This window comes from Rissa tridactyla, chromosome 4, assembly GCF_028500815.1.
Source record: "Rissa tridactyla isolate bRisTri1 chromosome 4, bRisTri1.patW.cur.20221130, whole genome shotgun sequence".
Taxonomy (NCBI): domain Eukaryota; kingdom Metazoa; phylum Chordata; class Aves; order Charadriiformes; family Laridae; genus Rissa; species Rissa tridactyla.
In genome coordinates this window covers 17,407,042-17,432,203 of record NC_071469.1, presented here as the reverse complement: position 1 = coordinate 17,432,203, position 25,162 = coordinate 17,407,042, and the positions used below count along the sequence as shown (strand labels likewise).

Genomic DNA, 25,162 nt, shown 5'->3' with positions numbered 1-25,162 from the left:
CATAATTTAAAAAGGAGCTCAAACTGACCTCATGACGTCTGTTGATCTCTTCCGCAGGGAGTTTTGCTTGCACAGCTTCTTGTAGAGGGTCAAAAGCAGACTTCACTGCATTTTGAATTCTTTCCAACATTTGCTTTTTATCTGGGTCTGTGGTCTCATTTAATTTAACCAAAAAGAGCTACAATTTAAAAAAAAAAAAATTAGAAAGCAACTTACAGTACAGTACTGCTATATTCCATACACAATATTTTATCTTAGCCACGTAGTAGCTTGCTACTGATGAATAATACATTATGCCACATAATGTATGTGGCATTTTCTATGCACCTTAATTACACAGTTGATTATCAGAAATCTGAAAAGGAGAAGCTTTAGTGTGAAACACAGAGAGATTAAATGCTATGCTTAGAGAGTACTTCAGACAATGATAGACAATTTCCAGGCCTCCTATTCACAGGCCTGTATTCAATTGATAATCTGTTTGTGATCTGTAGTTCTAAAAATGACAGGAGAATCACCTTCTCCCACCTTCCTTTCAGCCCAGCATATACAGTTTATTAAAACGCCTAAAGCTTTGGAAACTTTTTGGTCTTTTCAAGGCCGTCAATGGTACAAGAGAGAAATCTCACAAGCTTTAAAGATTATGGACATAACACGGTTTAAAAACTATTTTAAAGGCTTATTTTTGAAGTTTGAATTCTAACACACAAACATCCAATTGCTTTTTGAGCCTTTTCCCCCAATATCCCAACAACAATATGCATGCACTCACAAACAAGTCCTATTGACATAAAAATCAGGCACGCCTTTTACATGGATAGCTCTTGTCAATTCTAAAACAATGAAAAAACAAAGTGATGTGCAGTTCCAATAACATTTCTAATTTGTGTGGTACCAGTTCAATAGAATAACTGAAACAAGCAGAAAATGTAAGGAGACAGCAAAGTCAGAGGTATTTTTTAAATGTTTGCTACATTATTGAGTAAGAATCTAAGTCACTAGCAGGGACTAAATACCACACCTACCTCTGAGGCAGTTTTAACATCTTCAAGTAGCTGATCTGGTGATGATTTGTTCTCTCTATACCGTTCAAAAAGGTAATTTTGTCTTGCTCTCTTGATGATCTACAAAGCAGAAACATGAAAATATTTTTGTGAAGCGACACATAGTTCTACGAAGTGCAAATAAAATCTGTTAATTCCAAAGGCATTTCAGAATCTCTATAAATTTAACAAGCCACAAGAATTACACTTAGTAATACAAATTAAACATACCATACGTAGTTAATCAGCTGCCTCAAGAAAGTTAACTAGCTATCTCAACAAGAGGCAAATAAAATAAGTTATCTTTGTAAAATGCTTAGTCTCCATTATGACAACATTCATTTATATACAAGAAGACAGGCTTTGCTACCATAAAATGCTACAAAACTGAGAAAAATCAATGACTGTGTAAAAGTTAATAAGTGTAAGATTTACCTTGGCTCATCAAATGGCAATTACATATGACTCTCTGAGTTCCATGCTCAAAGTACAGTATTTTAGATTGCAATTTTAAAAGACCTTACCTTATCATCAATATCTGTAATATTCATACAATAGAAAATGTCATATTTAAAATAATCCCTCAAGATTCTTCTCAGGATATCAAATGAGATGTATGACCTAAAAACATAAAAGATATATGGGTGTTTTTAGTGAACACCTTCAAGTCTATTTCTATTCTATTCACAAACTACTTTAATCTCAGAGTCAATAATTTTACAGAAGTTTTAATTTTCCCTCATCTACTGCTAAGTTTTTAATCACACAATGACATAATATTATAACATGCTTTTAATCTTAAATCTCAAGTGTTGAGGCTAATGAAACCATCTTCTAGTAACACACTCATCTAAATAAAGTACCTTTTTATATTAGTCTTTTGCTTCTAATAGGCACTGTTATTACCCATACCAAAATAAGGAACTGCAGTACCTGGCATGTCCCATGTGAGAAGCGTCATAAACTGTTGGACCACAGCAATACCACAAGACCTTTCTTCCATTCTGAGGCTGAAATATTTCCTTAATAGAATGGGAAGGTATAGTGATCAGAAGAAATTCTAAGACACAATCTCAGGCCAGTAACACCACATTTGGAGATCAGAATGTGAAAACATGGATTATAATTACAAAAAAAGAAAAAAAGAATAGTTATTCCACTCCCAGTTTTACTGTAAAAAAAGCTCATCACTCTTCACTAAAAGGGAAGATCAGGCTTTCTTTTGCATTGAAAAAGGTTACACAGTACAATCATTTCACACATACTTGGATACTACATCCCATATAACATTAGTATTCTTAGTATTTCCTCTCTTTCCCAAAAGACCTTCAAACAAGATCACGCAGTTTTACCAGTTTATATTACAACAATATAATTGGTGAGACTTTTTTTTTTTTTTAACACTGACAACGTCTAGAGAAATAAACTGATTTTATTCTGTTCACATTGCCTATACTTATGTGTATTACAGCTGAACCCCTGGCTATTTTCCATGATGATAACTTACAATTGGGAACTATATATTATGCAATATACACATACACACACACTTGTAGTATATGCATATTTATTGTGTATATTAAAACACTGGCCCAGCAAACACACTCCACCGACACAAGCACATGATTGTTAACATTCCGCAAAATACAACCTAGAAACCTGTCTACTGATAGGGTAAACACTTAAGAAACAAACATTTGATGACTTCTATGCTTGTGTTTCTATGGAAATCTCCACTTTTCTTTCATTTAGTTACCTTATTTCGAGTCAGGCTGTTGTAGAGGCAGAGCCTAGAATGTTTTGTCCCTTCTGGGGGAGACCAGGGAGGCTGTACACGCTTGCCTTTACCTAGGGGAAAAAAATACTTTAAAGAGAACTGAAAAGACACTTTTCACAAACATATTTGCAATATAATATTTTCTCCTTCACATCACTAAGCTATTTCAAAAGAAAAAGCACACATTTAATTAGACAAATCAGCTCCAATCCTAATAAACCAATTACTTTTATTAGAGCTTTCTACAAAGCCACTAAAAACAATGTAAATTATTTCAATCTAGTTTATTTTCAACTCTCTGACTTGACATTCCTATTAACTTTTGATCCAAGTAACAGAAAGGAAGAGGATATAAAAAGCAAGAGCATGCAATTCAGGTAAAGCATTAACAAGAGCTTTGAAATTTAATGAATTTATTAATAAAGTGTTATGGCAGTCCTGTGCTTTCTGCAATACCACTGATTTTACTGTGACAGCATATCACAGATCTCATACTGAATTTGCAAAAAATCTCCAGAGACCAGAGTTACTCTCTAGAGCCAATATTGACAGAGTATGTGTACTCAGGGTGAGAGGGAGGGCAGATGGAAAGGTTTAGAAAGAACTTCAGCTTTTTATCATACATTGTTGCTATGTACACAAGGCATTTTTGAACACACTCATTTACCACAAATATGCTCCAATTCAGCAAGAGGCTAAATTTTGCCATTAAAGACAGTAGATAAAATTCAGGGTAATATTAGTGACAGTATTCTTGCATTTGTTTTCTTTTAAACTTCTAAGAAGCAACATAGTTTTTAAATTCATGGGTTTTTTCAAACAAAAGTATGGGTATGTCATCTGTCGAAGAATTGCAGTTTGCTATGCACAGGGCTGCTTACAGCTGTAATGATGTTAAACTAATTATCGCATTAACTAGGAATGAAAGCAAACCAGGAAATTACAAAATACAGCAAAGTTGCCAGCTTAATACACACAGCACCGTCTTTAGGAATTCTCATGGTATGCATTTTAACTGCAATTAAAATATTTGTTTTAAATAGAAACTATTTGTTTTGACAACAAAATAGCCTTTCTGATCCTATGTCTCAGAGTGTTCTTCATTAACTCTGTTTCCCCGATATAGTCATATGAATATTTTGGCTGAAAACCTTCAAGTAATGTAAACAGTCATGGTATAAAAAATTTAACCTTTTCCTCATCTTACTGTTTTGAATAACTGCCTAAATAAGAAAAAAAGATATTAACTGTAGTACCTGTCTCACAAATGGACTCCACTTAATCTCCATGTTATGGATTCACAGAAATAAATAAATTAAATGTTTATTCAAAACATTTAATTGTATGAGGTACTCCTGTAAAGAATACCTCAAGTTCAAGAGCAGTCTATCCATAACACAGACCATATACCACGGTATGGATTTGTTTACTCTTTGATTTACAAAGATTACGCTGGCATGCTTAATTGCGGCTAACGTTCCCCTCAGGGAAAGAAGCCTATGTGGGTTAGTCTAATAAAAGATAGATCTGTAAAGCTTTCTTTACTTACAACCACACTAAACATAAGAAAAAACCCAGATACTGCACCCTAAAGTTCTCAGCTTGCGAGTTAGGTGTCACGTTATATCCATTACATGGACACCAAGGGCAAAGTAAAAGGCAAATACATCTTCATATTTAAGATACATCTCTGCCAGCTGCAGTCTTCCCCCAGGCTGAACTGAAGTTCACCTGCTCTAATCCACTCCTGGAGCTCTCTGATACACCCAAAAAAACACTGATAAAATATCCAAGTTCTAAGAAGTGTGGCAGATTCATGTGTCATTTCCATAGGGAACAGTGCAGGACACTATTTCAGGACTTCTGATACATATGTACAGATCATGAAGATAACAAGACATAACCCTTCAGAAGGAGAGACTTAATATTAAAGATTTCATGGACAGGAAAACTTTTCTCTTATTGCTCCACCCTGATTCACGCAAGTCTGTAGACAAATTGTAGTTACTGGCATTGAATCTGCTATCAGAGCCAGCAGCACAACTGAGATCCCTTCACTGCTGAAAGGAAATCAATAACCAGCACAAACACATGCAGGCACACACACATACAGAGAATCTACTCGTAGCAGTCTGATTTTAACTGCTGGTCTGCTAGGAATTGAGAACACATGGTAAGAGGTTGTGAGAAGATGGCACCGGAGTAATATTAGTCAACAACCATCAGGAAAAATGACAGACATTATGCATTCATTTGTAGGTATTGCAAGCACTATACAACAGCTCTGTGTTATTATTATTAATTATTTCATGACTCCCTGAGCAATATAAAGCAACTCCCTCACTATAAAGCAATTAAATTAGTCTAGCTCATTGGAAAACGACTCAGGAGAGTGATGCAGCTCCCAAAAATGCCAGCACCCATGCTTACACAATGACCTAGATTAACCGGTTAGTATTTCCTCAAATCATCAACAATGCCTAAATTACCAGGGTTAAAAACGAACCCCAACATTCTTTTTGGAATTCAGTGTTAGTAACAACCATAAGAGGCAGTATTCAGTTTAATTTATTATGAACTTGTATATTATACAACAACTATCTAGTTACCCTTGCAGGGAAAAAAACGTGGACTGAGCGAATCCTGATATTTTAGGGAACAAGCCAAAACCCACATATTCTTTTACAATCCAGCACCTTGCTTTTTAAAGAAAATACACATAATCGAATTTCGTACACTGAGGAATTTTAAAATCAAAGAAACACGGAAAAAGAGCTTTCACATTCAAATAGGTCAGAATCTATCAATTACGCAGTAACTGTATGCAAGAAGAATTTCACAACCTTGAATAAAAGTTAATAGCGTAACTTTTAAAGTGTGCAAGAGATACAAAAGGGAATTTCCAGGAATTCTCAGCAATAAAAACCAGTACAATGTCAGCTAGTCTATAACCTGCCCACCAGTTTCATATTACTCACTTGTTTGAAGTTTACAAGGCTCATTTTTTTCACTGCTGCCATCATAGATTGCTTCTATGTGTCTGTACCACCGGACAACATGGATATACTGGTCCACAGGTGGCCCCGAAAACTTTCTGAATACCTCCACATCTGCATGTGAAAATGTGAACCCCTGGATATAACTACGAGTGCTCAGGTACTCGTTCAAAGCCTTCACCCTGGCTTCCTCTTCACTAATGCTCAGAATAAAACTGTAGCTGGAAGCTGTAAAGAGAGGCACAGGACATTTGGTCAGCGTTAAAGGAAGAAGGAGATCCCATGACCAAAATATATCCTTATACTATACATATCCCCCTCTAAATTAGCTCTGGCAACTGAGAAGAAATTTGAGAAAAATATATTTAATACAAGCTACTGAATAACTATATATTTCCTATCAACAGGATAGGAAATTGTATTCATGCTGTGATGAGTTTTTTGGAGACATCTTCAGAAAGAGTAATGAGGACGAAAGCACAGGTCCTTTTCATGAAGAAATATTATCTACTTGAAATTGGAGAAAATTCTTCACACACAGCAAACTAAGTCACTCTTTTCCATGCTGCTAAAACACTCATCCTGCAAATACTTAAATATGATTAATTTTTACGCTGTGGACAGGCTGTGAACATGTCTACTGAAGTTGAGCATGTCCTTAAACCTTTGCAGGACTGGTGCCCACATGCAAGCTCCCAGCATGATGCTCAGTTACTCCTACTTGCTCTCCAACTCAAAACTTAAGCTGTTGCTGTATATTTCCATACTTAGCTATACCACTTCCTCTCCTCAGCCATACCACTTCCTCTCCTCAGCCATGTGAATATTTAAAATGAGTAAGATCTACACAAACAAACAGAGAAGATATTAGATCATGCTCCTCCCTCACAATTTTTTAATTCCATGATTTATTTGGTATACAGGCAAAGCAGGTTCACTTGTGTCTCATCTTCACAAAGGCACGGACACGGAGGAAGCAGAGAGGGGTTCTGTGACTTGGTGGGGATGCTCACAGTAATAGCAAGCCCTGTGTAAGTCAGTGGGTACAAAGCACTGCGCAGGTTATGGCATCTGGGCTAGCACTGACTTTAGGTAAACCTCACATTCATATTTTCCTACAATGATTCAACATTTGTAACTCCGTTCGTGTTCAAAGTACTGTATAAACATTAAGCCAATATCCTGCTTGGGTAGTCAGCCAAGAAGGTAATTTAAGACATAGTCAAGGTCATAGTGCAATAAAGTGAGAGAGGCAGAATGAGAACACATGTCCCTGCTCCCAAACCCTGACAGAGACCACTGCCACAAGTGTTGCTTCTTACACTAATACAAACATCTTCTGCACAAGTAGTTGCCAAAGCATTGGAGGTGCTTGCAGATCAATGCCCTTGGAAAGGGAAGGATGAAAGGAGATGGGGAAGCGATGGCTAGGACAGAATGTGAGGAACTGCAGAGTCAAAAAGTTTTTCCAAGTATCATCAGTTAAGACTTTAGTAGCAGCTCATTTCCTATATGGAAACAAATTATTAAAATATTTTACAGGAATTCAGGACGACAGGGAAATGGCAGCTAGATACCAAGTACGTTTGTGTTTGACTCTTTTGAGTATAAGTGAGATAGAGTGGCACACCAGCAGAACTTATCAAAAAGATCAGTTATTAAAAAAATATAATACATCAAAGATCACAGATACTTAAAATTCATACACAAAAGCAACGTCAGATTCATGTAAAGTCTCAATCCTTCTCAAGGGCTATTTATGTAATTGTTCAGTATAAATAAGGAATATCAGGTAAACAATGTTTCATCACTAGACCTTACCCAGGTGTATGGGATTCAGCTTTGGCTCACATAATTAATTTTACTATAAACTTTTCAGGCTCCCATATATTTACTGATGTTTATCATCACAGAACTCTACCTGTTTATACACATGAAATAGTTAGAAATAGTTATGTTTATTATGGAAACCTAAAGACATATGCCTTCCTTGACTGAATTTTGTATCCATGAATCATATGTGGGAGAAGGCAAAAAAGAAAAAGTATTACAGGAATGATCTGTGTAGAAATGAAACTATATCTCAAAGAAAAGATCTTTAAAGACCTATTGCAACGAAAGCAACGCTCAATTTGCAAAGTATTATTAGGGTTATTATGACCATTATTCACACACCAGGGTGCTAATGGGAAGCAACTCAGTGTATCTGAAACAATATAAGTGCTTTCCAACCACATCTGTAAACCAATCTAAAAGGGAAGTTGCACAAACTTACACACAAATATAACAAAGATGACAGAACTCATATAAGCTAATTTTGGTGAGGAGAGATGGCAAATATTGCCTGTGAATGTCAGTACTAGCTCAACCTTGATAGCAGAGCAGCCAAAATGACTTTGAACAATCTTGGCACACACATTAATACTTGAAATTATAAAGTTTGACGTGATGTCTAGTTGCAAAAGCAACAGCACTAGTTGCAAGAGCAACAGCAGACTTGAAAGTGTAATACATCAAAGAAACCAGTTAGCCCAGGGGACCTAACAGGAGGATGTCTTTACGTTAAGACTGATGATCACTGACTCAAATTCAGCCCAAACTCACGTCCATAACTGCACACCACAGCGAGTGCAGTACAGCATGAACGCACCTGAGCAGCTGTTCACAGAGTTTCTCAGGGCAGAGCAGCAGTTGAGCCACAGCAGTCTCAAGTTTCCAGCACGCTCACTGTACCAATACGAGTTTCCCACATTGGTTTCACAGGCTGTGCTGAGCTCCAAACTTCCTTTTCTAGACTGATAGCTACTTTACAAACCATGACAGCTAGCTTAAAGCTAGCACAGATGTGTTCTACTCTCTGCTGTGGTGAGATGCAGATACAAGCAAATTTGCTTTGTTTGAGAGTGCCAAGTGATCAGTGCAATTCTGAAATACTTCTGAGCATCCTGTTTCAGCACATAGAGGACAAAATCATTCTCACTTCTGGCATTCTTGTGAGTAGCTCCAAACTGGGCTGAACTAACAAAACAAAAGCTCTTCTCCTGAAGCACTGGGTGCTCTCCTGGGAAGAAAGAATGAATATGATAGCACCGTCCTTTGGAAGGCAGTATACCAGAAGACCATTTCTTTTCAAGCGAAAGATATCAGGCAAAACTATCTTTACATAATAGTCTGTTCTGATTTCATTTATATCATTAGTAAAAACAAGAGTAGTAAATCTAGAGAGTCTTGTTTTTCTGTGATTTATATTCTGCACCCTCATTTCCCCCCCTCAGTGTCTCGCAATGCCTTTAATTCATCACACACAACCACTGAAACATTTCCTGGTACCTCCTAAGTGCTTCATCCCCTCTCCCCATACACTTTAGTATCCTCATCCTCCTGTAGAGCTCCAACCCATCTTTGCTCAGTCTGCCAACCGTGTGCAAGAGACAGCTCACTGTCAAACGTAACTAATACCAATCAATGGATTGAGATCCATTGGATCAAATTGAGAGAGGAGGGCCAATGGGTGTATATAGGTCTGACCTGTTTTACCCCTGTTGCTTTAGGAAATTAGGCGAAGAAATAGTCCTTCTCTCCAACTGCAATTTTTTTCCCCTCCCAAAACAGAAAAATTACAGTTGCTACTACTCAATTGCATTAGGAAGTGTCTTCTTGACAACAGAAATGCAGGATTATTACAGAGCTGTTGCATAACACTGAATGTTAACTCATGTGAATGGAATGATCCGTAGGCATCAAATCATACCACTCAAGGGCAACCCCGTTCAGAAAACAAGCACTGAGCACAAGTATTGGAGAGTTAGCAAAATAACCTTGAAAAATCTTAAGAATGGATGTTAATAATATTAACACTCCCTCCGCATTAAAAAGTTGTTTCAAAGAAATTCCACTGTAGACATTAATTAATACAGTTCTCATATAATAATTGCCAGTGTATGATCTCTTTTGGCAACATAATTGTCACACATTCTTCTTTCCATGGATGGAGTGCTTCGGAGACTACTGAAGGAGACTAGGAATTTGCCTGAAAGACTGCAGCAAAACAGAGACTCAAAGAGTTAAGATCGCTTCTGCGTTTTATTTGCACATAAAATACCTGTAGAAGTTTAATCAAGATGTGTAACCCACACAATATCAAATTTGATAGACATTTTTTACTTTTATTAACTTGAAAATGAAAACCTCTGTTCCTTGAAGGTGTTGACAGCAACGTAAATACAGAAAAGCCATAAAGTAAGCAGTAAGCTAGCTGACACAAAAACAAGGAGTTACTTTGCTTCAGGGAAAAATTAGGTTTCCTGGGCTTCCCTGAACCTGCTAACCTTGTCAGTCATAATTAGATGACAATTGAAATGTTCTGGGATTTCTGCAGAGGCATTCACTAAGAAGTCTTAGACATTTCTGAATATTTTACAATGTCATTGCTCTTCCAATTTGGCTTTCACAAATTTAAAACAACCCATAAAAGATAAGTGTAATATGTCTCATTATTAATACAGCTGCAAATTGGCCATTTATCATTCTGGCTGGCCACTCTGGTAGCTTTGGAATGAAGTCCAACTCTGCTCAGCCAAGACAAATTATCCTTTTCCATAAAAAATTCAGAAGAACTGAACCAGTGTAGCTATCCCACCTATGCAAGACACAGCATACTCACAGCAAGACAACGGACTTTTGTTCAAGACTCATGCACAAGGATCAAGAAGCTTTTAGCAAAGCAGGGATTTTTAAGATGGGAGTATCCCACCAAGGAAGAGCTTGTCAGTCTTGGTCACTTTAGCCCTGTGAGTTCCACTTCCACTTTTGCAGAACTGAAACTAAATGTAACAACTACAGTTCAAGCAAAAAGCAAATATTTGCCCAACAATAAACTTAACTAAACATTTTCTTAAAGCATAGCTGAACTGAGCCTTTGGTGGGATTCTTTTTCCCACTACCTTAACTAAGATACTGAAAACACATCTGAAAAAGCCAGTCCCTTGACAGCGATAAAGTTTCTGGACTCCCTTACACAGGAACATTGCTTGTGATGAGCAAAGACCAGAGTAACGTTCAGGAGCAAAGAAAAAGGGGAAAAATCTTTGAATCTACAGATCCTTAAATGGAATGACAGAAATTTCCAACCCCTCACATACCATAATGGTATTTCATACTTGTATGACTGGTATTCCAAGTTTCCATTTGCTACAGTAGTGCCAAAAATTATAGGACTACCCTAGCCCTCCTTTCCATACGGAAGAGCGTAGAATAACCCATCATTAAAATATGACCACAAAAAAAAGTCCAGAAAAGTCAAAAAGTTCAGACATGAGTTCAAAGGAGAACATAGATGACTAGGAAAGACTGAGGCAGGTGAAAGAGAGCAGACTACGTGGTGATAAACGCACAACTGACTAAGCGGTCTGGCAGCCACCTTAACATCTGTTTGAACCCACCATGATGGAGAACAGCTGTTTCCAGACTTCAGTACTGAGAAGCTCTGAGGTTTTTTTCCCAGAAATCACGATGTGCCACCATTAACCTTTACATTAGTGCCTCGCCTCCCATGGTCTTGCAAGGCGCCATAGGTCCTTCTGAGAGGTGAGAAGCAGCTATAGATCCACGCTTCCCACCACCCCATCCACGTCCAGACCCAGACACGTGCCACGCTTCCAACTCCTCACTCCCCCTACCTTGAAGTGGAACCAGGACTTGCTTAACGTGTCACCCGCCACCGAGGGACACGGGGACACCCACCCAACAGCAGATCTCACACATCGCCTCTGTCCCTGAGTGTGTCGTGATGGCTGCTCAGGGGCCTGCAGCGCCGGGGTCACCCCCCAACGCACCCTTGGGGCCTGCGGTGGCGGGGTCCCCCCCAACGCACCCAGGGTGCGTTGGGGGGGACCCCGCCACCGCAGGCCCCCGGGGGACACGTCGGTGAGGCCGCCGGGGCGACGCCTCATCGCCCCACGCCGCCATTTCGCGCCCCGACGTCTCAGCCGCCCTGACAGGGCGGGTGGGCCGGCGGTGTGTCCCCCCCCCCACCTTCCCCGCCGCCGCCTGACGTCACGGCGCCCACCTGACACCGTGACAGCGGCGGAGACGTGACGCCAAGCCGGTGACAACGCGGCAGGACCCCTCCCCTCGCCTCGCCTCAGCGCCCGGTGGCCGACATACCCTGCTCGGCGGCGGACGCTGCCATCCTGCTGCTGCTGCCTCCTCCGCCGCCTTCGCCTCCTCCCCTCGGTCCGCAAGCTGATGCAACAGCGTGCCCGGAAAGCGTCGCCCCGCCCCGCCCCGCCCGCTTCTACGTTACTTCCGACGGGCGCCCCGCGTCACCACGGCAACGGGTGAGCACCGCCCCCAGCCCCCCCGACACACACACCTCCTTCCCGCCCAGCGGGTGGGCGTCGCGCGGCCGGGCTCCCCTCAGGAGCGGACGCTGGGCGGATGTCGCGCGGCCGGGCTCCCCTCAGGAGCGGACGCTGGGCGGCCGTCGCGCGGCCGGGCTCCCCTCAGGAGCGGACTCAGGGAGTTCACCACAGCCAGGGCAGCCCCAAAACCAGCCGGTAACGGGCTCACCCTCCCTCAGAGAAAGTCCCACGAGTCACAACCCCAGCTTCTGGCTCGACCAGGCTTTTACCAGCCAGTAACGGGCTCCCCTTGTCTCAGAGAAGGTCCCAGGAGTCCCAACCCCAGCTTCTGGCTCAACCAGGCTTTCACCAGCCAGTAACGGGCTCCCCTCAGAGAAGGTCCCAAGAGTCACAACCCCAGCTTCTGGCTCGACCAGGCTTTTATTACTGCGTTTCAAACATAAACAGTTCTGAGCATAATGATACAAACCAAAATACAATCGTTTCAGAAACCAAAGCATTGCGATCCTTTTCAAAAACAGCGGCAGCCTCTCCGTTCCCACCGTCCAGGCCCATACGGCACAGTCCTGCCTCACAGGAAGGGAAGCACGAGCTACAGCTCCTCGCACTCAAGCTGGCATCCGGCGCCTGAGTTTAATATCATATAACTCAAAAGACCTTAGTGAATATCACAACCGGAGTCTGTGTTAACACCGACGGCGTTAAATCACTTCCAGCTCTCCACGTGAAGGCGAGGAGGGTATCAAGATACAAAATGCCATCATTTTCACTAGCAGTTTGTCGATGTCCTCATTTACAGGAAGTTTGTAGCCATATATATGTACACAGGAGCATTTCTGAAGTTCATCATAAACATTAATCTGTAACTTCTACTTTACTAATAATGTTATTACTTTTTAAAGTGTTCAATATGTTATCATAAGCCTTCTTATCTAGATGCTTTAACTCATCCAGTAACTTAATAATAGATTGTTTCTCTCCCAGTGAGTTTCTCCAGGTGAGAAGCATCTGATAAGATTGCTCTTCTATATCATTAGGAAAGTCATAAATAATTTTAACAATCTCATTTTCCTGCAGATGAGTTCTCATAAGCTGCTTCCATTTTTTCGGCGGTACTTCCTTTATAAAGGCCAAAAAGCTATCTCTCAGTTCTGAAAGAACAAACACAAACACATATCAGCTTAGGTTCCAAAATACAGATTTTTTTTTTTTTTTCATAGCTACCTTACATGTTTTCCCATTAATTTTCAGCCAATACATGCACAGACCAAACAGCAGCAGCAAGGCCAGGTTTGGCACCTGAGAAGCAGCAGGACAAATAGGTTTCCTACTCAGTGATCTTGAAAGAAGCTAAAGGTACCAGTCTACATACCTTAAAAGTAGTCTCTTAAGATGAGAGACCATTCAGTAAAGGTGATTTTTAGGAAGGTTTCATTCGCCTGCATGTCTTCAGTTAAGCTTAATAGGGCTACTCAACAGCAGACTTTAACCACTCACTATGCTACTGGTATAGGTTTGCCATGCCAAGAACAGCATGAGCAAAACCTGTTGCTTGGTCATCCAGCACTTCAACTTGCTGGGTACAGGCAGATATCTGGGCATTCGATGTGGTCTTCCATGAGGGTGTACATTTGACAGAAAGAGCTCCTGCTCTGACCTGTACTTCCCTCATTAAGGCAGAGTACACTGCTGCAATGCAAACTTCTTTAAAACATATAAAACCAAATTGTCTCATTCTTATTCTTAAAAGCATGACTGCATTACACCCCTGTGCAGAAAAGCCATGCTTTAAAGTGGAACAATTCACCACAGGGATTACAACTTCTCTCAAATGTAGCAATAATCCTGTTTCAGCGTATTTTACAATAAACTGAAAGCCTTTTAGCTCTAAGCAATATTAATTAGCCTCCCCTACACTATTCCTTAAGTAGACTAAAGTCAACAGGAAAAAAATTCCAATTACTGCCAATTCATGGAAAACTTACCTTTTTGAGAGAGATCTTTAACAATTATTCGATATCTTCGTTTTTGTACCTGTAATACAAAGTTGGATCATTACTCCAACGTATCAGAGGACTTCACTCGATTATTCCTGAGCTACTTAATAACCTGCTTCTGCGGCACACACACCAATAAGGGGGAGGGGGGGCAGGTTTCACAGCAGAGGTGAAAGTATTTGAGTAAAGAAAATTGCCTACTGAAACAGCCATGCTACCAGCTCCAAAGTGAAGCAACAAGGCAACACATTTGCTGCCATCGCAAAAGAATAGCCTCTTGTGTAAATATCGAACACGGAGATGAAGGAGGCAGAGCAGATTAAAGTTTGCTTTCCCAAGATATCACTTCCTATACTTTTATCACATCTTTAAGGCAAAGTCTCCTCTTCCCTATTGTTCTGCCTGAAAACAACATCTATCACTCAAAAACCAGTTAAGAAATCAACTGAAATTACACGTCTATCAGAGAAAATATAATGATAATTTCACACGTGCACTTACCGTACGATTTGGTGGTATCCTATCACTTGGTACATTAGACGGGGCATTCTGACGACAAGCAAGGTTCTGCCCAGTTTTTGCTGCTAGTGAATACTCTGCGATCCTCCTCCAGTACCTTTCCATGTGGCGCTTCCAGCCCCTGGGCAGGACGGTGCCCCGCTCAGTAAGTGCAACACTGTTTTCCTCTGGTGAGGGGTTTTTTACTTCCAAGTTAACATTGATTTGCGCTTGGCCCTCCGGGTTCTCACCAGAGTTCTCATCCTCTGGGTTGTCTGCGTTATTTGCAGGTGTCCCCACTTCTGGTGAAATGAGGCTTTTACTACTGCCCTCAGGGTTCTGTAAAGAATAAGAACGTATTTTAAGAGATCTTTCAGACACAGGCCTTCAAGGACAGTCTGGAGGAAGAAAACATAACTCTTGAAGTCACCAGATACCAGAACTACTAATTTGGCAAAGTTACAAACATGCAAAAGTAACAGCCTTTATAGACTTGGACTTTAAATGGTTTCAGAGCCTAAACTCTCCACTTTGCTGACTGCTCCGCTCCCACTCAACTGTGGGGTGAGGCTCACAGGCTACCTCCATAACAAACGCAGGAAACTCTTCCTATGTTTTCACTGGCGAGTATTGCTGCTTGCTCCTCTCTGGGTATGGAAGGTATACACCCCTCTTGAGGCAGGTGGAAAATAATTGCCTTGCTGCACCTGAGCTGACTTAACAGCAACAGGGGCCTCAAACCTATCCTTCTATCAAGGCTGATACTCTCACAGCTTTTGCCAAGTGATATTAGCATATTTGCTCCATGTAAATGCACTAGCTTGGGCTTTTTTTGGCTAAATTAGTTCTTCTGGTAGATTCGCAAATTAGAATCAGTTGAACGAAGCCAGTGAGCACCAGCGCACATTGCACAGCTTTTGCAAGGGGACAAAGAGGGAAGCAAATGAGAAGGGCTGCATCATTTTTAGCATTGTCAATACACTAAACAAGCATATGCCAGGAAGTATAGCACCAACTCATCAAGACCAGTACAAGTACAAAGTAGACCAGCATCTATCTTGCATATCAGCTAGTCCTAAAAATTGAAAGTTTTAGAATTTTTATTTTTAAAGGTGGGAAATGAGGGTGAGGAGTGACTGTTTTTCCAGTGAGACTTGTGTACAGCTCCCCCATAAACGTAAGCCAGTGTGATTTCTGTTTGCACAAGGGCAGTGACCCACATTACACCACCACATGACGAACTTGCATAAGCAGGGATGTGAGGGGAACCGCCCCACACATCACACATGTACTTGTACATCATCCTCATTGAATCCACTTTTTCTTTAAGGGTGCAAACAGGTTAAACAAGTTGACTCCATTTATACAGAATAGTTCTTAAATAGGTAACTGAGCAACCAAAGGTACACAGCATAGCTCACTTAGAGCTGCTGCTCCATTTCTGAATGAAATAAAGTATCAGCTGGTTGATTTGGGGTTTGGGGTTTTTTTGTTGTTTGTTTGTTACAGCAGTATTAAATTCCAGGGTACTTTGCAAAGGACAGCATGTTGGTCTCAGGACTGCATCAGTGTAACTCTCCTCAGCAAATAAGCTTTTTGTTACAGTAGCACAGACACTCCAAAGGTGCAGACATTGCAACTCAAGTCTGTGGCAACTCTTACATCAGAGCTTGCATTATTCTACTACCATTTTATTCAAAATAAGAGTGTTGTATTTGCCTATTCCTATGCTACAGCATTTTCACCAGGTTTTCTGTCATGTTTCTTCATCAACTTTTACGAATACATGAAGTGCTGCGAATCTGGCCAGGGCGTGTGGGGAGACACAACCCAAGAAAAACCCATGGGTGATTCACATATTGGAGCCACTTATGGACCTTAAAAAAGAGAAGAGTTTAAGGTGATGTTTTTAACAGATCTTTCAATTCTGTTTCTTCCATCTTCAAGTATTTGTGACATAATGAAGATGCATTTAATTACTTGAAATGTGTAACGAGTAAGATTAGACAAGAGCTCATGCACCAGGTGAATAGCACATGCATTGAGTTGGGGTCAAGAAAGGCAGCAGGGAGAAGGTGGTGCTGTACATGTGCTACGAGAGAAATCTGGATGCTTTTCTTAAACGCTCATCAAGACAAACATTTGTTCTACAGCTTGGCATTACGCACCATTAGCTATACTAGTGAAGACTGAGCTTATTTTTGCTTCACTGTGCTGCTAGGAGCGTAGCATCTAGAGGAGCTAAAGGTACACTAGCTAAATGCAAGCTAGTCCTGTATTTATCTTGCAAAATGCTAGACTAGCAATAACCTTTGTAGTCTGAAACAGTAAGGTTCTGAAATAGTGTTTGACTACAACTACAGGAGGCCAGGGTGAACGTAGCTTTAGCGTGAAACATATGCCAGCAGCCAGCCTTAGCTTGGTAAGCCCCTTTTTGAGGGGTGTACTTCTGAACTAGTATGCTCTGAGCCCTGAACCCCTTGTCACATGGGACTAGCCAGGGCCAAGAAGTTAGACTGCCAGGTCCTGGTCTGTAGCTTATGACAAGAGCCCAAAGGCAGGAAGACTGTCACTTTGCTGGATGAGGAGGAGTAAGTCTTATGAATAAACATTGTAGTCAAAATGCAAGGAAAGCTAGACCACTACTATGTAGGGAAACAATAGCTGATGTTGCCTGGGGAATCCACACATGAAGCGGCAAAGAACTAATTGGATCAAGGCATCACTTGGAGACAGTTTGAAGTGAAAGCTTGCACTTAGCCTAATTTTTTTTCCCCGCTTTCAAAATAATACTGGCCACAGGCTCTGGACTGTTTCCAAGGGAAGTACTGGAAAGGCCAACTGCAGTGGACACATGCAGCTAATGAACACATCACGCCCTTGCTAACATCTGGCCCTGTATGAATCACAACTTGTTGCATCACAGGAATGCATCCTACCAGAGGTCTACAGTGAGACAAAAATTGAGAGCTGCGTATCAGGTACAATTAAGCAGTGCACAAGTAAGCTGCAGAAAACTGAGATGAAATGCTTGATCCATCATATACTTACCAGACCTTTCTCTGCATCTTTATCAAGTGAAGCACCTGGAAAACAAGATACGTCCAAGAAAATTTTAGGAATTGCAGCAATTTAAACATAGCTGAATTATCACAAGATTTATACGCAGTAGATACATTTGTAACACAAATCAAAGCTCTAATACAAGCCATTTAGCTTCCTTGACCCGTTACACATTTCATGAGAGAACTACCCTTAGCTTCCACCAACACTGTGCCTTCATACAGAGGCTGAAGAGTCCCACTTTAAAGTGCAGACCACAAGATGCGGTTTGGCTTTTAAGCCACTCTTTCAACCTCCCCCCTTACACCTTACGCTTCTTAGCGTTTTTGTGGGCTACTGCAATGCAAAAGAGAAGACAGAAATTGTCTTTACACTATTTCAACAAAATTAACATTCAAAATTTGGAATAATTTTCAACATTATTCTAACTAAACTAGTTGCAAAACCACTTTAATATGCAGTATTGGAAAGAAAAGTTTCTCAGGAAAACATCTCCATTTCCACTAAACAAAATTAATTCACACAGGACTTATCAACCTAGCATTTGGGTTAAGGGCAACAATTTGTAGAAAAAAAATCACCACAGCCAAACACAGTGAATGAAAGTAGTTAATGATCTAATTAGTTGCTACTTCTTGCCCCATGTGAGCTCACACACAGATTTTTCTCACTGCCAATACAATGCGAGTAGATAGGAAAAGTCCTTTTAAGGACCTTAGGTTAATCTTACTTCGAAGCAAAGGCATCTAGGCAAAGTAAGAAAGCTCACAGTTAAAGTTTATGCATTTTGTTTACTGAACAAAACGAGTCTCCGTTATCCAGGAGTTACTCAGTTGAATCCCACACTAAATGATCTAGAGCTTAAATAGGTCCCCTATAAGGTAACACAAAAACCAGGGATAGCCTTAGTGCTTGTTTTGCCTAGTTCTGGAAAGCTCATGGATAGTAATCAAGCAGTTAATTACCTTTATCACTCTTCAGCTTTCTAATTACAATGAACAGCAACGAACCAACCACCACAATAACCACCGCAATAATCCAAGCAAAAGCTGTGCTTCCTGCAAAGCAAAAAGGAATAAAATTAGTACTGAAGCAGTCTCCAAACAAGATATTCTGAAGCACAAGTCTTCCCTGCTGTCCTAGAGAACAACCTAAGCTCAGCACCAGTACAGTGACCCAGCTAGCTTGTCCTGGAAAGGGCACTGGGACTATCAGCTGACCTGAATGTGCACGTACTTGCTCCCACTGCACATCATTATCCCAAAGGCAGCAGGAGATTCTGTACACAGCTGCAATACAAGTTCCAAAAGGCTTTCTGTAGCAAAAGGGGGAAACAAGTATGCAAAGGTGACAGCGAGCTTCAGGTGCTGTAATGTTGGTATTGACAGTTCCTTCTTTCTCTAGTCTGGCAGAAGCTATCTACCAGCAGAAGACAAAGCCACCCCATACACAGCTTTTCAGACATAGAAAACACGAAAGAAGTCTTTGCATTATCCGTAACTTTCAACAGTGTCACTGTTGCATCTTTGAAAACCCTGGCAATACATATAGCTTGCCACCAAGTGACATCTAAGATGGTTTGTCACTCCAACACCTTTGAGAACTTGTCTCTAGCAAGTAATTCCCAGACCAAAATACAGCAGCTCTTGAACATGTTATGGTAGTTCAAACCACTGTCCTACAGACTGCTCTGGTGTCATTAGCCTGAAACCTCACACCCAACAGACTAAGCCGAGTGGTACGTCTGTCCCAGACCTTGATCGGGCGAGCCACATCCTAGGTCCATAGTAGCATTGCAATTCTGGACAATTTCTTTCCCGTCCGGACACCTGAAGTGGATGGCAACACAGGGTTGTATCAACATTTCCAGAGCAATATGCAGCTTTGCCCAGGCCTGCCTTTTTTTCAGGCAGAGCTTAGAGATGTGAACAGAACATGCATAAACAGATAACTTTGTTAAAGTGCACCTTTAAACAACCCAAGATAAGACTACAAGATTAAATAGAAGCAAAGCAGATAAAGCTCATGTATGTTAGCCTTTAAGTGGTGGGGGGGGAAAAAAAACCAAACAGAGAGAAGATGCATTATTCATGCACAGTTAGTTTCCTTCAACAGGTGGTTCTACCTCCCAAAATTTTAGGCTGGCTGCTGCAAAGCTCATTCAGGTGTGTACATGGGGAAGTAGTAATCTGAAGACATGAAAAGTGTAAGCTTACAACCATAAGCAACAAGCACAACAATACCAAAATCCGTATCTTTCTAGGTCTCAATCTCACGTATTTTGACACCTAAAAATCAAAATGCATGAATAATGCCATTTGGCTTCAGGGCAGTTATTTACAGCCTGTTGTGTTATATATTGCCACAGATTGAGACACAGCTCTAACATTCCCTAGAAGGAAAACAGTCGCTTATACTCATTATCAAACTTACGTTGTACTGCATCTCTGACATATTTCACAGCCCTCGGCAGGGCAGAAATACCCTTGTTTGCATTGGCATTCAGTGTCATGCGTTACAGTGCAGGGTCTCAAAGTTATCTGATCTAAAAATAAAATACAAGTTACAAAGTAAATATAAAAGTTGTGACTCTACAGCTGTGCAAAAAGTTATACTCGGGCCATAAAGGCAACTTATTCATAAATTCAATATTGTCAATGACTGGAAGCGCAAAAGAGCCACAGGACCAGACTTTCCACATTAAAGAAGGGGAAAGGGGTTAAGGTTCCATCAAAACTGTTCTTGGTACCATCTTTGCACTGTCTGCAAGACAAGCATTCTTCCAAGCCATTCTCATGGGCAGTATAACCCTCTCCTTCGGTGCAAGGGATACATTTTCCTCTCAAGTGGGGAGCACTGCAGTGCTGAGCAACGTAAGTACCTGTGGAAGAGGAGAAGCGGCAGCAGTCTCAAGGGATCATTTAACAGGCTGAGGACTATAACAGGATGTTACAACACAAAGCCATTTTTGGTGAAAGCTCAACCCCTCCTCGCAAGTGAGTGGTGTGCCACGTGAACCGAGTGTCACAGCAGGCACGTTCGTAGCTTGCCACTCCGACAGGGAGCAAGCGCTAAATGAGGCACCCAGCCAGGCCTCTGCCGGGACACACAAGGACGACTCACTGCGGCAGCTCGGAGTCACCCGTGCAGCCAGCATCATCTCCTCTGAAGGGGCATGGCAGGAACAGGGAGAATTTCTCATAACAACCTGTCTTCTCCTTTGAATTATCTCCAAAAACATCTGAGCGCCCTTCAATACTATCTAAGGGTAGGGTGCTGCTTGGCACAAAGCTTGTTAACTCTGCACACATTGAGCAAGGAGGGGAGGGCAAAGGCAAACTGAAGTTTTACCTACACATACAGAAATATCAGAATTCCCCTAGGCCCCGTTCTTTGTGCTAGGTTTGTTTGGTTGTTTTTTTTTTTTTAATTAACAAAACCACCACCCAGCTTCGAACACTTCATCCTCAACAGCAGACAGAGGTTTCCTGGCTTGCTGCCAAGGCAGCTCTCCCAGTCACCACCTCTTGCGCAAGGGACTCTCGCTTCAAAATGGAGCCAGGCCTTGGCAGCACTGAGAAGCCCCCACAGCACCAGCTTGGCTTACGCTTCCACCGGATGCAACGCAAAAAAAAAACCCACAAGCCAGTAGTGACGCAGTCATCTCCACGAGGAAAAAAACATGGCCGTTATCAGCTATAACTGCCTGAAGTCTTACCTGCTGGACAAGATAGGCAGCAGTGACCTTCGTGTAGGTATTCTCCCTCCCCGCAGTCCTCTGCTCCGGTTCCAGGCATTATCAGCACAGTAACCTACAGCAGAGACAGACAGGTGTTCGGGTGATTCATCCTCCCAGGACACGATAACCATCGCGGGGAGATGTTCCCATAAAGACTTGAAAACACATTCAGAAGTTTATGGGAAGCCACAAAGGAAACCCAAACTAATTTCTGCTAAGTGTGCTGCTCACAGTGGTAATTACAATCACAGAGCTGGGGTTAGAGCAGCACCCTGCAGCGGCTGACGGGTTTGAGGCAACTATTACCCCAGATTCTCGCCTCCGTTTTAAACTTCTATTTTCTTTTTACTAATTTATTGCAATTGAACTTTGGAGGCCGAGGTTTCCGCCTTGATCAAGGGATTCCTTTCACCCTTCTCCCACCTTTTTAATACAGGAGGGTCAGTGTTAGTCTTTCTCCAGCAAAATGGAGGAAACGCCCCAGAAACCTCATCCAACATTTCTCGCTGGCTCCGTAATCTTCATCAGAAGGCAAGTAGTTGAGTCATTAACAAAAATAGCTTACTGTAGCCACAGGATCATTACGGGTTTTTTTGGTTTGTTTCTTTTTTCAAGAAACGCGCGGGATGCGCGGGGCCCGGCAAGCCTCGCGGAGCGAGGAGCAGCTGCCCAGCCCCCGCCGCGGGCGGCCGGGTGCTTCGCCAGGGGCCGAGCCGGGAGCCCGCGCGCCGCCGGTGTCGCGCCGCCGAGGTACGTCCCTCACGGGAGCACACGCGCCAGAGAAAGTGCCGAAGCAGAGGCAGGAGGAGGGGAGGGGAAGGGACGGGGCGGCCGCGGAGCTCCCCGTCGCTCGCTGCCGATTTCTAAACTGAAGCCGGCGCTCCCCAGCTCCCCTCTTTCAGCTCTCTCCCCGGGGGACTGAGAGCTTTCCCCATAATCGCGTAGCTGAGAAAACCACCAATTTCACAATTAGATAACGTGAGGAGTACTAAAGAGCTCGCGCCTGACTTTTGTAATTTTCTTTTTCCCGAGGAGAGAAGGAAAGGCTGGGTTCACCCCCACGACAGCTGCGCTTCCTTATCCTTTCTAGGTTTAAGGGAGCTCCATTGATTCGGGATTCCCGAAACTTCAGACAACACGAAAAAAAAGTTCAGTGAAGTTACTAAAGTCTCTTGAGGAAAAGGACTATAGAAAACCCCGTTAGGTTCCTCCACGCGGGACACGAAGGAAGACCTTTTTTCCTTTCCCCTCAAAAGGGGGGATCTGGGGGCTGGCTGCGGCCAGGTGCCAGCCTCCACTCGCCGCGAGCAGGTGGAGGAGGAGGCCCTGCCCACGAACGGCGGCCCCGGCCAGAGAGATCCGTCCCGTCCCGTCCCGTCCCCGACACCCACCAGCAGCAGACCCGCCATCGCTCCGGCTCCCATAGCGGCGACCACACTGCACACTCCGCTCTGCTCCTCTCGGCACTTCCGCAGGGCGGTGCCGCCGCTTTATCCGCCCCCCGGGGCAGGATGGGCCGCCCCGCCCCCGCCGCTCCGGGGCTTCGGAGCCCTCGAAGAGAAGTGGGAGAACCGGAGAGGTCGTGCCCCAGTAGCACGCTGCCCACCCGCTGGAGCCAAGAGGGACCACGTCGTATGTTAGGACGTGCCCTGGTACCGTGCTTTGCGCCTATTAGGAGCGGGGGGAAAACTTATTGGGAAAGGGGCCGATCCGTGTCTCTCCACGCAAAGCTCACGTGTTGTTCGCTGATCGCGAAAAGGCGGGGCAAAGGATGGAAAGGGAATTTTTCCAAAACCACACAAACTGGGTGCATACCTGGGTTTTCTAAATCCCTAAAGGGGTTCTGAACTTTTCATGAGTTATTCCTCCTAGAGGAATAACGTTTCTGGCCATGATTTTCCTCAAGAATACCTTTCATCCTCTAGGTGCATGTAACTGGCATGTAGGAACACTCACCTCCAGATGTTGAAATTGGATTAAAATTAATGGCACAAGGATTTATAGATTGTTCCTTTTTGGATTACTTTTTAATTGCCTGCGGCAGCAGCAGTAAGTGTTGGAAACTCTTCCTCTGATGATGCATAGTTTACGTAGGTTAATAGTTTCTTTCATTGAACTGCTCCTCTCGTGGTAACAGCTTTTGTTTTATTTAACTGCAGTAACAAGTCCCAGTGAAATCCCTGTGGGCGCGTAGTTTGGTAAAATGGAAATGATCCAAAGAATTTCAGGCATTTGCTTTACACCTACTGAAGGCTTCCTGTTCAGCACTGCTTCTCTTTGGTTCAGGTGGGCTTGGGAATTTTTTCTTTTTTTTTTAAAGTAGCTCTTTCTCAAACCCATAATACATTTGTACCCAAGAGATGTAAATGTCCCTACAAAAGAGGAGAGGCTCCTATCAGTAACTCCAATACGTGGTCCCACAGGGTGATGTGTGTGATGAGGACGGCTGTGCTGACAGGCCAGAGATGTGCTGACTTGCTGAAGCATTCAAAGGGAGATTTAGGCAGGAAATTAGCAGACGTGTTTGCACAGCAGTAGGAGCAAATTCTTCCAAGGTGCATATGGGACTTTGCATTGCCAGACAGGCACTATTGGTGGCTGGACATTCTTTCACAGGCAGAGGCCAGAGGCTTCCCGTCTCACCGAGGTTTACACCACATGTGTCATGGGTCAGACTTCCTCTGAAAGGAGTGACTAGGATGACCTCCTTCAAAAAGGCACCTGATCTGGATCAATAATGTTGACGTTCTTCAAGGATGATTCCTCAAGGATGAAGAATTGTTTGGTTTTCTGGAGACTTTTGCTAATAATGAAGTCACTCTCATTCTTTATTATTTGTGGTCTATTTCTTGAATGTCAGCTTCTGGATGCCAGCTCTTATCACAGAATGGTTCGGGTTGGAAGGGACCTTAAAGATCATCTAGTTCCAACCCCCTGCCATGGGCAGGGACACCTCCCACTAGACCAGGCTGCTCAAAGCCCCATCCAGCCTGGCCTTGAACACTTCCAGGGATAGGGCACCAACAGCTTCCCTGGGCAACCTGTTCCAGTGTCTCACCACCCTCACAGTAAAGAATTTCTTCCTGATATCCAATCTAAATCCACCCTCTTTCAGTTTGAAGCCGTTACCCCATGTCCTGTCATTGCACTCCCTGATAAAGAGTCCCTACCCATCCTTCCTGTAGGCCCCTTTTAGGTACCAGAAGGCTGCTCTAAGGTCTCCCTGGAGCCTTCTCTTCTCCAGGCTGAACAGCCCCAACTCTCAGCCTGTCCCCATAGCATAGGTGCTCCAGCCCTCTGATTATCCTGTCTGTTCATGTCAGAGAGTTGTGGTTCTCTCCATGGAAGTATCTGTTCTCTGTCATCAAGTTATCTCCTTCATGTAAAGGTTTTTTAAGTCCAAGACAAGTCTGTACATTTACATGTATGACAGTGAAAATCAAGGCAACCGCTTTTCTTTCTATTTTGAGGAAGTTGCTACAATTAGAAGACATGAAAAATTTGAGCCAGAGGGGTATCAAAAGGCTATTGCTGCTCTAACTTATAGCCTATATCTGAGATTCTTGAAGATCTTTTCCTGTAGCTCTTCCTCTAAAAAGCATGGCCTAAGAGTTGTTTCCTTGTAAAATAACTATAAAACACAAAAAGGAGTTCAAACACACAAATAATTTGTCAGATAGACTGCCA

The 25,162-nt window shown here is 42.5% G+C and overlaps 2 protein-coding genes across 3 annotated transcripts in view; both read right to left on the bottom strand.

Annotated features, from left to right (window-relative positions):
• The window catches only part of CARS1 (cysteinyl-tRNA synthetase 1), a 37,626-nt gene extending 25,540 nt beyond the window's left edge, over positions 1–12,086 (bottom strand). Inside the window, exons 1-7 of one of the 2 annotated variants that reach the window (XM_054199276.1) lie at positions 11,982–12,083; positions 5,799–6,044; positions 2,800–2,891; positions 1,977–2,065; positions 1,568–1,664; positions 1,026–1,124; positions 29–178 (exon numbers count right to left, since the gene is read on the bottom strand). In XM_054199276.1, coding sequence (XP_054055251.1) covers positions 29–178; positions 1,026–1,124; positions 1,568–1,664; positions 1,977–2,065; positions 2,800–2,891; positions 5,799–6,044; positions 11,982–12,006 — 798 coding nt within the window. In that variant the 5' untranslated portion in view covers positions 12,007–12,083. Of the gene's footprint in view, positions 1–28; positions 179–1,025; positions 1,125–1,567; positions 1,665–1,976; positions 2,066–2,799; positions 2,892–5,798; positions 6,045–11,981 lie in introns of both variants that reach the window. The other variant, XM_054199277.1, reaches the window with a different exon arrangement.
• Positions 12,087–12,571: 485 nt separating this feature from the next.
• On the bottom strand, positions 12,572–23,010 carry LOC128909189 (tumor necrosis factor receptor superfamily member 16-like). The gene is made up of 10 exons (XM_054200524.1): positions 22,867–23,010; positions 21,455–21,548; positions 20,486–20,617; positions 20,170–20,281; positions 19,492–19,565; positions 18,702–18,794; positions 17,725–17,759; positions 14,677–15,012; positions 14,164–14,212; positions 12,572–13,329 (listed from the first exon to the last, which is right to left on the bottom strand). Exons 1-10 carry the CDS (start codon positions 22,897–22,899, stop codon positions 13,034–13,036), a joined length of 1,254 nt encoding a protein of 417 aa, XP_054056499.1. The 5' UTR covers positions 22,900–23,010; the 3' UTR covers positions 12,572–13,033.
• Positions 23,011–25,162: the final 2,152 nt, after the last annotated feature.